Source organism: Bos taurus, chromosome 5, assembly GCF_002263795.3.
Source record: "Bos taurus isolate L1 Dominette 01449 registration number 42190680 breed Hereford chromosome 5, ARS-UCD2.0, whole genome shotgun sequence".
Lineage (NCBI taxonomy): Eukaryota > Metazoa > Chordata > Mammalia > Artiodactyla > Bovidae > Bos > Bos taurus.
This window is the reverse complement of record NC_037332.1, coordinates 44,421,931-44,440,158: the sequence shown is the minus strand read 5'-3', so window position 1 is coordinate 44,440,158 and position 18,228 is coordinate 44,421,931. Positions and strand designations below refer to the sequence as shown.

The window sequence follows — 18,228 nt, the reverse complement described above, 5'->3', positions numbered from 1 at the left end:
ATGATTTGCCTTGGAAACAAACCAAGATCATTCTGTTGTTTTTGAGACTGCACTGAAGTACTGCATTTTGGACATTTTTGTTGACTATGAGGGGTACTCCATTTCTTCTAAGGCATTCTTGCCCACAGTAGTAGATACAATGGTCATCTGAATTAAATTTGCCTTTCTGGTCCCTTTTAGTTCACTTATTTCTAAAATGTCAATGTTCACTCTTTCCATCTCCTGCTGATCATATCCAATTTACCATGATTCATGGATCTAACATTCCGGGTTCCTATGTAATATTATTTTTACAGCATAGGACTTTACTTTCTCCACCAGACAAATCTACAACAGAGCGTCATTTCCGCTTTGGCCCAGCTCCTTCATTCTTTCTTGAGCCATTAGTAATTGCCCTCCACTCTTCCCCAGTATCATATTTGGACCCCTGTGACCTGGGGGGACTCATCTTCTGGTGTCATATCTTTTTGCCTTTTCATACTGTTCATGAGATCTTCACAACAAGGATACTGGTGTGGTTTGCAATTTCCTCCTCCAGTGGACCACATTTTGTCAGAACTCTTCAAAGGGATCTGTCTTGATAAACCAACTAAGTAAAAGAGAAGGCACAAATTACTAAATTCTGATACATGTGCTGATTAGTACAAGAACTAATATAGGATGAACTTTGAAAAATTATGCTAAGTGAAAGAAGTCAGTCACAAAGGACCACCTATAATATGATTCCATTCATATAAAATACCCAGCCCAGGGAAGTACAGAGAGATAGAAAGCAGATTAGTGATTGCCTAGTGCTGGAATTAGGGGTCAGTGGGTGAAAGCTGAAGGATACCTGGTTTCTTTTTTTAACACGGTTTCATTCTAGTGTGATGAAAATGATCTGATATCAACTTAGTTAATGGATATACCTCTCTGTGAACAATTTTAATATATTCTTATATACAGAAAACTTGATGAACTTAGTTATTAGTTCTAACAGGTTTTTTTAATGGGTTCCTTAGGATATTCTAAGTTCCCTGTGGCTCAGAGGTTAAAGCATCTGCCTGGAATGCAGGAGACCTGAGTTCAATCCCTGGGTTGGGAAGATCCCCTGGAAAAGGAAATGGCAACCCACTCTAATACTCTTGCCTGGAGAATCCCATGGAGGGAGGAGCCTGGTAGGCTACAGTCCATGGGGTCACAAACAGTCGGACAGGACTGAGCAACTTCACTTTCACTTTCTTTCACTTTAGGATATTCTATCAAGTTGGCCAAAAAGTTCCACAACATTTTATGGAAAAACCTGAACAACATTTTTGGCCAACCCAATACATGAAAGATCATGTCATCTGTGAATAGAGATAGTGTTCCTTCTCCTTTCCAATCTGAGTGCCTTTTATTCCTTTTCAGTGTTGAACTGAGGTGGTGAGAGTGGGCTTCTTTGTTTTGTTCCTGATCATAGAAGAAAAGTATCCTGTCTTTCTTCATTAAGTATAATCTTATCTGTAGCTTTTTAATAGATGTCTTTTATCAGACTGAAAATGTTCCCTTCTAGTCCTAGTTTGCTGAATAGTCTCATGAAACTGTGTTGGATTTTTTCAATGCTGTTTTCAATGTCTGCTGAGATGATCATTTTGTTTCTTTTTTTTTTTTATCCTATTGATGTGATGTGTTACACTGATTTTCAGGTGTTGAACCAACCAGTATTCCTGGGAAAAATCCATTTGGTTATAGGATATAATTCTTTTTATGTGTTGCTACATTCAGTTTCATAGTATTTTGTCAAGGATTTTTACTTCCGTATTCATAAGAAATATTGATCTGTTAGCTTTCTGTTCTTGTGATGTCTTTCTTTAATTTTGGTATCAGGGTGATATTTGCCTCATAAAATGGGTTGGGTACCTTTTCTGATTTTTGGTGGAGTTTATGAAGAATTGGTATTCATTCTTCTCTTATCCATTTACATTTAATGTTATTATTGATATAGTTGGATTTACATCTGTGATTTTATATTTTATTTGTACATATCTCATGTCTTTTTTGTTCCACTTTTCCTCCCTAACTGTGTTTTTTCATTAAACAAAATTTTCTAATGTAGTATTTCAATTTCTTAAATGATTTTTCACTAGTTTTAGGGATTTTTTCACTTGTTCAAGAAAATGTGGATAGTTTACAGGTGTTGGCTATTTAAGAATAAAGTTGCTATGAATACTCATATAGAAGTTCTTAGGAGGAAAGAAGACATTTCTCTGGGGTAAATACCCAAGAGTGGATTGCTGGGTTGTAACTGCCAAGCTATTTTCATACTTAATAGAGAAATGAAATCAGAATACTCTTCTGGAAAGAGAAAACTAAAATGGGAACATTTCCATCACTTTGTAAACAAGATTATGCTTTATGACCTGTTTGAAAAATAATTTCTCAGTGATGATAGCCCAATTGTTATGTAAATTGAGAAAGAATTTTTGTAACTTGATCTATGTGATAAAGTGAAAAGAAGTGAGATCCAGCCTAAGTTCTAATTGTATTGACTGTGGACATTTAAAGATAACAGAAATAATAGTACAAAGAAAGTATGCACAAAGAAATCCAAAGCTTTCCACAATTATCAGTTGTGCACATTAAGAATATTGATATTTAAATAGTCTCTAATTGTTCCGTGGCATTCCTGGTGTTAGATCAACCTCTTAGAGAAAACTCACACCTTAAAAATAAATACATAAAATGGGTTTGCATGACTATACTGGGATCTAAAATCAGACACGTGATAGACAAAGAAGTTATAGCCTGTTGAGGGATGAGGATTACATTGCAATAGAATTCCTTCCCTTTCACTTCAACTTCAAGATAATGTGGTAAACTGAAAAGGCCATGGAATCAACCTGAATCTTAAATCCTAGCTCTCCCGCTCACTAGCTATATGTCTCTGGACAGAGGATTTATCTTCTCTAGGACACATTTTTTTCATCTGTAAGATGGACATAATTCCTACCAGTAAGACGCCTGTACAATTATGTTGTTGCTGTTGTTCAGTTGCTAAGCCGTGTTTCACTCCTTGCGACACTATACATTACAGCAAGCCAGACTCCTCTGTCCTCCACAGTCTCTGAGAATTTTCTCAGATTAATGCCATTAGGTGATAATGCTTTCTAATCATCTCATCATCGGCCACTTCCTTCTCCTTTTGCCTTCAGTCTTTCCTAGTAGTATGGTCTTCTCCAATGAGTTGACTCTTTACATCACATGGCCAAAGTATTGGAAATTCAGCTTCAGCATCAGTTCTTCCAATGATTATTCAGGGTTAATTTCCTTTAGGATTGATTGGTTTGGTCTCATTCCAGTCCACGGGACTCTCATGAGTCTTCTCCAGCATCACAATTTGAAAGAATCAATTCTTCAATGCTTGCTGCTGCTGCTGCTAAGTCTCTTCAGTCGTGTCCGACTCTGTGCGACCCCACAGACCGCAGCCCAACAGGCTCCCCCGTCCCTGGGATTCTCCAGGCAAGAACACTGGAGTGGGTTGCCATTTCCTTCTCCAGTGCATGAAAGTGAAAAGTGAAAGTGAAGTCACTCAGTCCTGTCCGACTCCAGCGACCCCATGGACTGCAGCCTACCAGGCTCCTCCGTCCATGAGATTTTCTAGGCAAAAGTACTGGAGTGGGGTGCCATTGCTTTCTCCGCTTCAATGCTTAGCCTTCTTTATGGTCCAACACTCACAACAAACATGACAACAGGAAAACCTGTAGCTCGGAGTATACAGACCTTTGTTGGCAAAGTGACGTCTTTGCTTTTGAATACACTGGTTTGTAGTCGCTTTTCTTCCAAAGGGCAAGCATCTTTTGATTTCATGGCTGCACACACCATCTGCAGTGATTTTGGAGTCCAAGAAAGTAAAACCGGTCACTCCTTCCACTTTTTCCCCCTTCTATTTGTCATGGAGTGATGGAACTGGGGCCATGATCTTAGGTTCTTGAATGCTGAGTTTTAACCAGCTTTTTCACTCTCCTCTTTCATCCTCATCAAGAGGCTCTTTAGTTCCTCTTCACTTTCTGCCATTAGAGTGGTATCACCTGCATATCTGAGGTTGTTGATATTTCTTCTGGCAAGCTTGATTCTAGCTTGTGATTCATCCAGACTGGCATTTCCCATGATGTATTCTGCATATAAGGTAAATAAACAAGCTAATAATACACAGCCTATCGTACTCCTTTCCCAATTTTGAATCAATCAATAATTGGTGTATTAATTCATTACCCAAAGTTTCGGCCAGATTAGTGGAACTCCTTTCAATAAGTTCACACATTCCAGGCCATCTTCAAGTTTTTCCCCAGGAAGTCCACAGGGACACTTTTCCCTTCATCTCAAAAATTTACCTTCTCCTTTCTCCTGTATTAGAACCCCATTTCCTAGACCCCTCATATTCGATCTTATTTGCTCTTTTAAATTTTTATTTATTTATTTATTTTGGCTGAGCTGGGTGGCTTGCAGGATGTTAGTTCACCAACCAATGATTGAACCTGGCAGTGTAAGCACCAATTCTTAACCACTAGCCTGCCAGGGAATCCCCAGGAATATATCATTTTGTAATTTCTAGAGACATATGTCTTTTTATAGGACATTTGTTTAGAGTGGCAAAAAGAGCATGTTATTAACAGACCCAAATATTCTTCATTTCTCTAACAGAAAGTCAAAAGCAGATAAACATATGTTTGGCAATTAATGTTTCAGTATTTTCTCTTTTTTTGGAAATGATGTACATATTCAGTGCTTGAGTTGCCATGAAAATTTCATGAGACACTAAAAATTAACCATTGTTTAAAATCACTGCAGATGGTGATTGCAGCCATGAAATTAAAAGACGCTTACTCCTTGGAAGGAAAGTTATGACCAACCTGCTGCTGCTGCTGCTAAGTCGCTTCAGTCGTGTCTGACTCTGTGTGACCCCATAGATGGCAGCCCACCAGGCTCCCCCGTCCCTGGGATTCTCCAGGCAAGAACACTGGAGTGGCTTGCCATTTCCTTCTCCAATGCATGAAAGTGAAAAGTGAAAGTGAAGTCGCTCAGTCATATCCGGCTCTTAGCGACCCCATGGACTGCAGCCTACCAGGCTCCTCCATCCATGGGATTTTCCAGGCAAGTGTACTAGAGTGGGGTGCCATTGCCTTCTCCTAAATTGTATATTAAAAAGCAGAGACATTACTTTGCCAACAAAGGTCCATCTAGTCAAGGCTATGGTTTTTCCAGTAGTCATGTATGGATATGAGAGTTGGACTGTGAAGAAAGCTGAGTGCTGAAGAATTGATGCTTTTGAACTGTGGTGTTGGAGAAGACTCTTGAGAGTCCCTTGGACTGCAAGGAGATCCAACCAGTCCATTCTAAAGGAGATCGGTCCTGGGTATCTTTGGAAGGAATGATGTTAAAGCTGAAACTCCAGTCCTTTGGCCACCTCATGCGAAGAGTTGACTCATTGGAAAAGATTTTGATGCTGGGAGGGATTGAGGGCAGGAGGAGAAGGGAACGACAGAGGATGAGATGGCTGGATGGCATCACCGACTCGATGGACGTGAGTTTGAGTGAACTCCAGGAGTTGGTGATGGACAGGGAGGCCTGGCGTGCTGGGATTCACGGGGTTGCAAAGAGTTGGACACGACTGAGCGACTGAACTGAAAGTTATTTTTCTTGTTGACAAATCCAGCAAGAAGCAAAAATCACAGAGGCAAAGAACATTAAAATTTACATGTCTTTTTTTCTTACCATATTGATGACATACATTAAAGAAATCATTTTTTAAAAATTCAGTTCTGAACTTGAATTTATAATTTTATCACATCAAGCATCTAGTAGAGACAACATATTTGTTATCAAGCTTATTTTAAGAAGGTTAATTTATTTTTTAAAAAATATTTATTCAGTTATTTGGCTACACCAGGTCTTAGTTATGGCATGGGGGATCTAGTTCCCAGGCCAGGGACTGAACCTGGACACCTTGCATTGGGAGGTCAGAATCTTAGCAACTGGACCACTAGGGAAATCCCATGACTAGTCTTAATTTATACAAGTGCTTCTATTTTCTTTAAGCCAGTTAAATAGAGCTCTTTCACAAGTTTTTAGGAATATATCAAGAGGGAGAAAAATATCCCATATACATAACATACATATATAGATATAGACAGACATATAGATAGATGCAAACAGGGATCTTACAGCTTTCATTTAAACATTTTAGCCACATTTCAGGTACAGTGGTACAAAACTCAATAGCTTATAAAAGAATGTGTTCAGTTGCTTTAGTTCATGGGGTCTTTGAGACCCCATGAACCATATCTCACCAGGCTCCTCTGTCCATGGGATTTTCCCAGCAGGAATACTGGAGTGTGTTGCCATTTCCTACTCTTGGGGATTTTCCTGACCCAGGGATGAAACCCTGTGCCCCCTGCATTGCAGGGGGATTTATTACCCCTAAAGCCCTGTAGGGAAGCTTCTGGGAAGCCCTATAAAAGAATAATTGGATCGAAATGGTGTTTCTGCAAGATAGAACAAGTTAAATTTACCCACTGAGATGGCTGACCCCTTTTACCAAGATTTGTGGATAAGACTTTTAAGATTTTTATTTGCCTTTAAAAGATAATCTTACAGAGGCTGTGGACAAAGTCTAGAGTAAGGGAGCTTATGGAAATATCAAATAACAGTTTGTTTTTAAAATCTCTCTTGCTATTTTTTTTTCCAGTCACATGTTTGCTTTAGGCTACAGTTATCTCTTTAGATCTTAATGTTCAAAGATATGGTAAGGTCGATATTTCCAAAATACTGAGAAAGAATTGTAGGGTTTATCTAAGAAGGAACTCAGAGGCATGTTTGCCTATTATCAGAAATCTAGGATAATTCCTATGACATTTTTGTTTTCTTTAACCGTAGGATAGTTTAGTTCAATAACTTAGTTTTTTAAAAAAATTTTTGTAGCACAGCCCCCAAATACAGGAAAGTCTGGAAATGGTCAGGTCTGCTATAGAGTAACAGGCAATACATCAAGCCCTCTTATGCATTTCCTGGACCTTTGTCAAAGCTCTTTCCTGGCTATTTATATTAATGTAAATTTTACACCTGCTTGAGTGACTTCTGCAGTCCAGATGTTTATTCTCTGATCTTTTCCTAATATTGTTAAGAATGTGTTTTGTTTTTTTCCTCACACCAAAGTATTCTTCTATTGCTATATTTTTCCTTTCTTTCTTTTTTCTTTTCAATCTGATCTTCCCATTGGTAAAAATAGGACATTTGTTTAAAATATGAGCTCTCTTAAAAATTCTTTTAGGTATAACAGTTCAAATCTTCAATATACCTATTTCAATTGTGACTCCAAACCACTGAATCTTTTTATGATTTAAAACCAATATTAGGGCTTACCCATGGACATAAGAGGAGTACCTTAAGAAATATAGCTCTCTTGAGATGAAGAGCCTCTCCAGAGAAAGCTGAAGAAACAAAGATCTTCCATGTCTCAGGTGGCAAAGAAACCTCTGTCTCACACAAAGTAAGACCTCTAAAACAACTGATCTCACCCATATCACTAGAAAGGTGATACTGGGTTGAGAGTTTTCCCCTCAAACCAAGCAGGGAAGGTAGAGGCCATAAAGGCCCCTTATGCATGTGGACACTCTATTAAAACAGACTGCCCTGAGAGTCGGCATGGCCGGACAGAGAATACTGCCTGCCACTTCATGTCTTAGGCTCCTAGCTGGCTAACTGTTGATGCAAGCCTGAAAACCTGCACTCCACAAGTGGCAGAAGCCAGAGGGAATATTCTCACTGGTTACAAAGCCAAATTCTCAGGATATAAAACAGGACAAATGGAGATTCTCATCTGATGATTTTTCATCCTTATAACAAATGACAGAGACAAAGTAAAACATGACTCCTACTGGGAGGCTAAGAATCAATAACCACAGGTGTTGATTACCAAAACCAAATTCACGAGTCATAATTTAAGATCTATTTTCACAAATGTCTTTCTCCTGCTGCTGTGAATTTGGAAAGGAAGGGACAAGGAAAAGCTTTACCCTCCTGTCTTGACTGTGCACTCTAGACAGAGAACTGGAAGCCTGACATGGTAAAAATTGTTACTTTCTGCTGGTCTGTTGTCGGTTATCCCATATCTCAACAGCAGTCTCCGGGGAGAATGGAGTGTTCCAGCCTTTCGCTGTCCCATCCTCATCACTAGAAACTACAGGAGGAAACATGTGTTTCCCTTTACTTTTTACCATTTTTAGCTGGGGCTCTGTAACAGAACACAGATTAATAAGAGAAAAGGAAACAAGTTTATTAACATGTACATCTTATGTATACTTGGGCTTCCCTGGTAGCTCAGATGGTAAAGAATCTGCCTGCAACGCTGGAGACTCGCGTTCCATCCATGGGTCAGAAAGGTTCCCTGGAGAAGGAAATGGCAACCCACTGCAGTATTCTTGCCTGAAAAATTCCATGGACAGTCCATGTGAGCACAAAGAATTGGAAATGACTCAGTGAGTAACACTTTCACTTTCTCATGCATACTTGTGAGAAATGAAGGGATAAGTAACTCAAAGAGAAGGCTAGAATTTAGATTTACAGATCATTTTAACCAAAGAACAGCATATATTTAGAGGGGCAACTAGAAAGAGGAAAAGAATACTAAGCTTCTGAGGGTTCCAAATTTTGGAACGATAAATACATTAGAAAGGGAAAAAAGATAATATCTAGTCAAACTGTTGTTTTGTAGAGTCCTTTGGTGCTGTCTTGGGGCTGAGAAGTGTCCAGGGTTGTTGCTGATTAATTTATGCACAAATTTATGTTCAGCTTTCAGGAAGATAGGGGGAAGGCAGAGAACTTGTCTAGGATCTGTTTTTTCAGCTCAAAATAATCTTTATGCCAAAGGGGAAGATTTTGGAGTGGCATATTCTGTTATTCTTCTGTAGGTTTACTATACAGTTTCCTTGCTTTACAATGACGCTTTAAGTTCTAACATGGAAATGTGAAGACTTAATGTAAATACATGTTCATCAAAGATGGGAGCTCATTTTCAGTTGAGTAAAATGTTCATTCAGGTTTTTTTTTTTCCTTTAAACTTGCTCAACTTCATAAAAATAGGAGGAAGTTCCTCTTCGGGCAATAGGTCTAACCCTGAATCTACCTGAGCAATGTCTTTATGCAATGTCATTTCATTATTTTCTGCAAGTTAATTCTTAGGATATCAGAATATCGCTCTTCAAACATAAGAAAGAAAACTGTTTAAGTATATGGACCAATAAACTGCTCCTGTTTTTCACATGTCTCAGAGGGTGGAGCCACCAAATCAGTGAGATAAGAGGGGAGTGAAAAGATGTTAAATAGCAAGTGTGGCTCACCCTGGTCAGTCTGGACATTTGACTTCTCAGTCAACATGAAGGCTCTCATTATTCTGGGGTTTCTCTTCCTTTCTGTCGCTGTCCAAGGCAAGGTCTTTGAGAGATGTGAGCTTGCCAGAACTCTGAAGAAACTTGGACTGGATGGCTATAAGGGAGTCAGCCTGGCAAACTGTAAGTTAATTCTTCCTCCTTCCAAACAGTTAGCCATGTGTGGAACAGATACTAATAGAGCATGAATAATAGGAAAGGGACTTTGAGTGAATGGCTCTTTTCTTTCTTGGAGGGTTTGTACATTTACAGAGGTTAAAAACAGCAACTTATTTCTTTAGAATCCGACGCACCAGGGGAAGGAGTGAGGCATAGGAGGTTCAAATCCATATCATTTTAAGCATGTTAGGTGTGACTGTACTTGTCTAGAGCCACTAAATTTGCCAGGTGGTACAAGCAGGCTGACAAGAAAAATATTTCAGCACCTGTGATATATCTATCAAGTGTTTGACTAAACATTTTCAGTTTGGAACTTGGGTTCTGCAAGCATGAGTAAGGTAGTATTTTTCCACTTTTAACCCCCTTATCATGGTGTTGAGTTTTTAACAGCAAATTTTTAAAAAATTACTCTAAACTCTCAAAACAGGGACAGTGGGAACCTATTTCCTCTCAATTAATATCTACATAAGGATCTCTGAAATGCACCATGAAATGATATTTTATTAATCTGACTTTAGTCCATTAATTAATTTTCATTTTCTTCCACAGAATTCAAGGTGCACACTAAAGAAAAGTAACTGTGTATTTTAGTCCATATTTGTCAATGTCATCACTGTATTTTTCAGATTGAATTCAGACATTTCCCCTCCATAACTATTTTTGAATGAATGAGCCAATGGCTAGATAGATGGATGGATGACATAGTCTTTTCTATTCTATGATTCCTTTGGTCTGGATTCTAATTTGATACCCAAGTTTACCTTTAGGTATCATAAGAAATTTTATTTCTCTGAGAAATTCCTTATTTTTCTTAATAAATATTTTTTAAAATAAAAGTATTTTTCCATTAGCTTATACATCTGCTGATAATGAACAAACCCATTCAACAACTCTGTTGACTTTTCTATCTTGGCTGCATCTTACCTGAGGGATGGGAGCAGGGGAAGAGTAACAGGAATGGCAGAAATAGCTATTTTAATGTTTTTAAAAATATGTTGTTTTGTTTCATTAGTATTACCAAATGATTTGCTAATAAAAGAATTCTCTTAACGGAATTCTTAACATGAAGGTGTTAGAATATCTCACAAGTAAAATACATCTTTAAACTTATAAAGTTGTTACTAAAATAGAATTAGTTAAATAGAACTGATGGGGCTATGAAGTGTAAGTCATGTCATGTTGCTGTTTATAATCAAAAAATACATTTTTTTTCAGGGTTGTGTTTGACCAAATGGGAAAGCAGTTATAACACAAAAGCTACAAACTACAATCCTAGCAGTGAAAGCACTGATTATGGGATATTTCAGATCAACAGCAAATGGTGGTGTAATGATGGCAAAACCCCCAACGCAGTTGACGGCTGTCATGTATCCTGCAGCGGTAAGACAAGATGATGTTGAGTGATGGTTCAGCCCCCATCTGATTATACCTATAAGAACAGAGATTCAGTACAAATGAAAATGTCTTGAGGAGTTCATCAGGGACCTAGAAAAATTCCATCTGAACTTTTAGAACTTATTATCCTCCTCAAAATTTCTTAAGTAAAAAATTAATGAGCTGGTATCATAAAATGTTGCTGTTTGCTAACCTACAAGATTTTCTGGAATGACCTGTCGTGTTATTATAACTAGACTTGTTGATGCTTGTAAAGAACAATGCTATTCCTCTTACTTACCTGATTTGGGGAGGAGAGGGTAATTCGATTATGTGGTATTTTTCTAATCTGCCCTGATTTATTGGAAAACAAAGGATTACTAACTAACCAAAGAGGAGGACTATGTGTGGTCCTTTTAAAAATTTTGTTTTTACTTTTTATGATTAAATGTTTTAAATATATGGAAAATTAGAAACATTAATACAATAACCTTCAATATGTTCATCATGTACTGTGACAGTTATTAATATTTGGTCATATTTATTTATCTTATGTATATAAACTATATATATATATGGGTTTTTTTGCTGAGTGATTTAAAGTGAATTATTCACGGTGAATAGAAAATTATGACCTTTCATTTCGAAATTCTTTAGCTTGCATCTCCAAAAAGTACAGTTCCTATATGAACGTTGTCATTCTGACAAGTCAATTTATAGATCCGTTGAACTGGGGTGAAATAAATATGCTACTGAGTTCCTTTTAAAATAGAGATATGGAATCTTTAGTGCATAAAGTATTGGAGAACTAATGCAAAAATTGTTAAATTTTTACATACTAAAATTCCTAATAGAGAAGATTAGTCTAAGAATATTCTTTTGTATGCAGTTAATTTACATAGATAATATTTTTTATATAGTAATCTTTAGTCATTGAGTAAAAATTGTCTCTAACCCAAGATTTATGAACACTGGGTAATTTTTGGAATTACAGCTTCTTTCACAATATACATCACTCATGGACATGAATATAAAACTATATTATGCACATTTGTACCCACATACAAACATGTAAGCAATGTGTTTCAACAAAAATGAAATTGTACTAAATATTCTGCCTTATAATATGCTCTTTATTGCCCAAAATTATATTATCAGCAAACACCAATCTTTATTATATATCAAGATGAATAAATTTCACTAAATATATATTCTATAATTTATCAATCCAATGCACACTGTTAATGCACTTAGACTATATTTCCTTTTTATTTTCCCCTATGAATCATTTTGTACACACATCTTTGGGGATATCTCATTAAACAGAAAGTGAAAGTGAAGTCACTCAGTCGTGTCCGACTCTTTGCAACCCCATGACCTGTAGCTTACCAGGCTCCTCCATCCATGGGATTCTCCAGGCAAGAGTATTAGAGTGGGTTGCCATTTCCTTCTCCAATTACAGAATTGCTGAGCAAAAAATTGCTAGACCGGTTTCTGCTTGTTTGTTTTAGTTTTGTTTTGATTTTCTGGTCCCTAGTAGAAGAGAACCTTCCATCACATTAGTTAATAGTTCCAGAGCTGCCAGTGACTTTGGTAAATGAGAAACAGAATGCTTTATTTCATGCCAAATAGGATGGAAAAAGAAAGAGTTTTCCCTCAACATTCACAGATACATGGACTCATAAAAAACAAAATTTTGGTTGTTCTTTGCTCAGCCTAAGAAAACAAAGCTGATCGAACTTAAACTTATAATGAAATTTCTATGAATGTTGTCTTCATTTCTTACCATCTCCTTTTCAGAATTAATGGAAAATGACATCGCCAAAGCGGTAGCATGTGCAAAGCATATTGTCAGTGAGCAAGGCATTACAGCATGGTATGTTTTGGGTTTTTTTCTCCCCTATTCCAGTTCTACTGAAATGTAATTGACATACATCACTGTAGAAGTTTAAACTACACAGCAAAATGATTTGACTTACATACATTGTGAAATTATTGTCACAATAAGTTTAGTGAACATCCATCATGTCATATGCTGCTGCTGCGGCTAAGTCGCTTCAGTCGTGTCTGACTCTGTGCGACCCCACAGACGGCAGCCCACCAGGCTCCCCCATCCCTGGGATTCTCCAGGCAAGAGCACTGGAGTGGGTTGCCATTTCTTTCTCCAATGCATGAAACTGAAAAGTGAAAGTGAAGTCACTCAGTCATGTCCGACTCTTTGCGACCCCCTGGACTGCAGCCAACCAGGCTCCTCTGTCCATGGGATTTTCAAGGCAAGAGTACTGGAGAGGGTTGCCATTGCCTTCTCCATTATGTCATATAGATACAAACAAAGAAATAGAAGAAAAACTTTGTGTGTGTGATGAAAAGTCTTAAGCTTTATTCTTTTAACGATCTTCATATACAACATATATCAGTGTTAATTGTATATATTACCACATACATTACATCCCCAGTATTCATTATCTTATACCTAGAAGTTTGTAAGAATTTTGACTGACTTCATCTAATTCCCCACCCTCATCCCCTCCCACTACCCCTACCTATGATAACCACATATTGACCTCTTTTCCTATGATTTTGTTTGGATGTATGTGTTTGAAGTATAATGGACTTACACTATGTAAGTTCCTATTACAGAGCATGGTATGTGTTAAGCATGAAAGAGGAGATCTGGGGACTTGCCTGGCCATCCAGTTGATAAGACTTTGTGCTTCAATGCGGGGGTTGCTGGACAGGGAACTGCATGCCATTAGATGCGGCCAAAAAAATAAGGGGAGGATGGAGAACTGGGGGTTTTGGTAGTGCCTTTGGGCACCTAGGATTTTAGCCTCCTACCTAACTACCAGGAATATACCCCAATATTGGAGGGGTGGAGTCTTAACCACTGGACCTCCAGAGAGCTGTTTTACCCTACTGTTATGAATGAAGCAAAGGAATATATTCCCAAAGACCAAAATATGCTACTGAGGACTGAAAATTGCAGCTTTGTTTGTGTGTTCCGTCAGTAAGTCATATCTGACTCTTTGTGACCCCATGGACTGTAGAACACAGGCTTCCCTGTCCTTCATTATCTCCTGGAGTATGCTCTAATTCATGTCCATTGAGTTGGTGAAGCTATCTAAGCGTCTCATCCTCTGCCATACCCTCTTTTTTTTGCCTTCAATCTTTCCCAACATCAGGGTCTTTTCCAATGAGTCGGCTTTTCAGGACACCTGGCCAAAGTATTAGAACTTCAGCTTCAGCATCAGTCCTTCCAATGAATATTCAGGATTGATTCCCTTTAGGATTGACTGGTTTGATTTCCTTGCTGTCAAAGGGACTGTCAAGAGTCTTCTCCAGCACCACTATTCAAAAGCATCAATTCTCAGGCACTCAGCTTCTTTATGGTCCAGCTGTCACATCTGTACATGACTACTGGAAAAACTATAGCTTTGACTATAGGAAACTTTGTCGTCAAAGTGATGTCTTTGGTTTTGAATACACTATCTAGGCTTGCCACAGCTTTTCTTGCAAAGAGCAAGTGTCTTAATTTCATGGCTGCAGTCACAAACCACAGTGATTTTGGAGCACAAGAAAATAAGATCTGTCACTGCTTCCACATTTTCCCCTTCTATTTGCCATGAAGTGATGGGACCAGATGCCATGATCTTAGTTTTTTGAATGCTAAGTTTTAACCAGCTTTTCCACTCTTCTTTCACACTCATCAAGAGGCTCTTTAGTTCCTCTTCACTTTCTGCCATTAGAGTGGTATCATCTGCATATCTGCGGTTGTTGATATTTCTCTTGGCAATGTTGATTCCAGCCTGTGATTCATCCAGCCCAGCATTTTGCATAATATACTCTGCATATAAGTTAAATAAACAGGATGACAATATATAGCCTTGTCATACTGATTTCCCAATTTTGAACCAATGAGTCGTTCCATGTAAGTTTCTGACTGTTGTTTCTTGACCTATATGCATGTTTCTCAGCAGACAGACAAGGTAATCTGGTATTCCCATCTCTTTAAGAATTTTCCACAGTTTGCTGTGATCCATAGCACAGTTTGCTTGTATATCCATACAAGGCTTAAGCATAGTCTATGAAGCAGAAGTAGATGTTTTCTAATAAATTCCCTTGCTTTTCCTATGATCCAACGGATGTTGGCAATTTGATCTCTTGTTCCTTTGCCTTTTCTAAATCCAACTTGTACATTTGGAAGTTTTCGGTTCATGTACTGCTGAAACCTAGCTTGAAGGACTCTGAGCACAACCTTACTAGCATGGGAAATGTGCTATGTGAAATGTGGAAGGAGCACAATTGTACGATATTTTGAACAGTCTTTGGCACTGTCCTACTTTGGAATTGGAATGAAAACTGATCTTTTTGAGTCCTGTGGCCACTGCTGAGTTTTCCAAATTTGCTTACATATTGAGTCAGCACTTGAAGAGCATTATTCTTTAGATTTATGCTGAACAATGTATTATATAGAAACAGTTTATTTTAATTGAATCAAAATCTTATTCTGTTATTCCTCAGTTTATTTTAGGGGATTTCTAGAGGGTTTAAAATTCTCTCTCTTCTATCAATTACTTGTCATATCTTGAAATTATTTTGGAATTAAGTAAATGTGGAATGCACTCTGCAGTTGTGTTGTGGACTACACAGGACTCAACATTTGTGTTCAGCATTCTGTGCTCTAGTGAAGGCTTGATGGAGATGTGAAGTCCTTGGTATACATACCTCCGGTTAATAAATAGTGATACTTGGAACTGTCTATAGTCTCTATTTCATGTATTGATAAGCTATTTTGTTCTGCCAAAGAATTTGAATATGTTTATTACAGTATCACTATGTTTAAGTCCTATTACCATATGTTTCATCTTTCTCCACAGGGTGGCATGGAAAAGTCACTGTCGAGACCATGACGTCAGCAGTTATGTTCAGGGTTGCACCCTGTAACTGTGGAGTTATCATTCTTCAGCTCATTTTGTCTCTTTTTCACATTAAGGAAGTAGTAGTTGAGTGAAAGTTTATACCACCATTCCTTCAAACAAATAATATTTTTACAGAAACAGGAGCATATGGTCCTTCTTCTAAGAGGCTTAATGTTTACCTGATGCGTTAACTGTTTGTTAATAGGCCTACAATATTATTCAGTGTGCTAACAGAACTAATGTTGGTAAATATTTATCTAAACTCTCAATTATCAAATATATCTCCAGTACATTCAGTTCTTAATCAAAGAAAGATCACTTATACATCTTGTTGATCATGAAGGAATATAAAGAGGGATTAGAAGACCTGTTTCTTTTCCTTAATTTTATTATCATAGATTCATGCATTATGACTAAATTCAGATGAGATTGCCAGTATTGAAATAATTGCTAATTAACTATAGATATGAAATGATGCATCTGTAAAAAATACAGACATTTTCATTAAAAACCTTGCAGTTCATACCTTGTCTGTCTTTGTTTAGAGCTATTTAGTGTCTCTGAAGAATACATATGTATATATACAGGAAAAAATGATACTTAATATTTACAACATCTTTATCTATACCCAAACAGATGGATATTGCTGAAGAAAAATCCATAAGCATGCTGACAGTTCTTATAATTATTATTATTATTTTTTTTTTTTGGCTGAGCTGATCAGCTTGTGGGATCTTAGTTCCCCAATCGGGGATTGAACCCACACCCTCAACAGTGAAAGATCAAAGTCCTAACCACAAGATTCCCAGGGAATTCCCTTCAGTTTTAATTTATAAACATAAACCTCAAATGGGCACTCAAGACTGTCCGGTATTCTTAGTCACTTCTCTGCAATCCTGTGTTGGTGTTGCCACTCTCCAAAATGACTGCCACTATTTACTCGTCTCTTTTCAAATTCCCAGCACACATGCCAATTACTAGCCTTCCACACTCTGCTTTCAGCAGATGACCTGGCTTCTCACATTACACTGACAGAACAGAAGCAACTCATACAAAACCCTCCCCTCCTGGCCACCATAACAGAGCTCACGTCTCTCCCTGGGCCCACCCTCTCTTCCTTCCCCTTTATCACTGGGATGAAGGGCCTCTGCTCCTGCCAATGGCAGTGTCTCTGCATGCAGTCTTCTTCACAGCCCTCTCCCTACTCCAGTTTAGGCTGAGTGTTTCCTGATCCTGAGTTTTCCCTCTTTGCTGGATCACCCCCATCGTGGTACAAACTGCTTTGGTAATCTTCCATCTTAGAAAGAACTCTCCATGGATTCTACATAACCCTCCAACCACAACATCATTTTTGACTCCCTTGTTTACAGCAACACTTCTGGGATGACATGTCTATATTCACCCACTCCACCTCCTCACCTCCCTTTCTCTTTTCATCTATTCTTAATCTCAGAGCTGTCCTTACTCAGCTGAAAATGGCTTCAGCCGACTCCTCCCAGGATGCCTTGGGGCCAGTTCTAGTGATCACCCGATTTCTGTTCATCCTACTTGATCTCTCAGCAGCATTTGACAGAGTGAACCACTTCTACATCTAGAAAAGTTTTTCTTCCTCAGCTTATCCTCCTTTACATCCTGCCTCATTGATGGTTTCTTCTTAGCTCTTCTTGGCTGCCTGTTTCTCTGCTGTTTACTTTTAACTGTGGGAGCACCCCAAGACTCAAGCCTGTAACCATTTGATAGACATGTTTTATTTATTCATTGATCTGTCTCTTTTTGCTGAAATATAACTTTCAAGAGAATAGAGTCTTTCCCCCTATTCTAGACATTGAAATAATCTCAATTTTCCCCCCAAATTTTCAAGTACAGTATAGCCTTTTATGTTTTCTGAACAGTTTGAGAATACACTGCCAACATGGTGTCCAGTGGCTCTGAATCCCTCAGTGTGTATTTGCTACATAACCTCAAAACATCATCCAAATCAACAAGTGAATACTGACAAATTAAGACCACCTAATCAATGGCAACCCACTCCAGTACTCTTGCCTGGCAAATCCCATGGACAGGGCAGCCTGGTGGGCTGCAGTCCATGGAGTCGCTGAGGGTCGGACACGACTGAGCAATTTCACTTTCACTTTTCACTTTCATGCATTGAAGAAGGAAATGGCAACCCACTCCAGTGTTCTTGCCTGGAGAATCCCAGGGACGGGGGAGCCTGTTGGGCTGCGGTCTGTGGGGTCGCACAGAGTCGGACACGACTGAAGCGACTTAGCAGCAGTAGCAGCAGCAATCATCAGATGCTATGCAATTTCATCAATCGTCCCATTAGTGCTTCTTAATTAAAATGTCTAATTCTGATTCACGTTATATTTGTT

At 38.2% G+C, this 18,228-nt stretch overlaps 1 protein-coding gene across 1 annotated transcript; it reads left to right on the top strand.

Annotated features, from left to right (window-relative positions):
- Positions 1–9,384: 9,384 nt before the first annotated feature.
- LYZ3 (lysozyme 3) lies at positions 9,385–16,379 on the top strand. Its single transcript, NM_174104.2, is given in 4 exon segments — positions 9,385–9,527; positions 10,779–10,943; positions 12,738–12,813; positions 15,815–16,379. Coding segments are annotated over 4 exon segments (444 nt in total). The 5' UTR covers positions 9,385–9,391; the 3' UTR covers positions 15,882–16,379.
- The last annotated feature ends 1,849 nt before the right edge of the window (positions 16,380–18,228 follow it).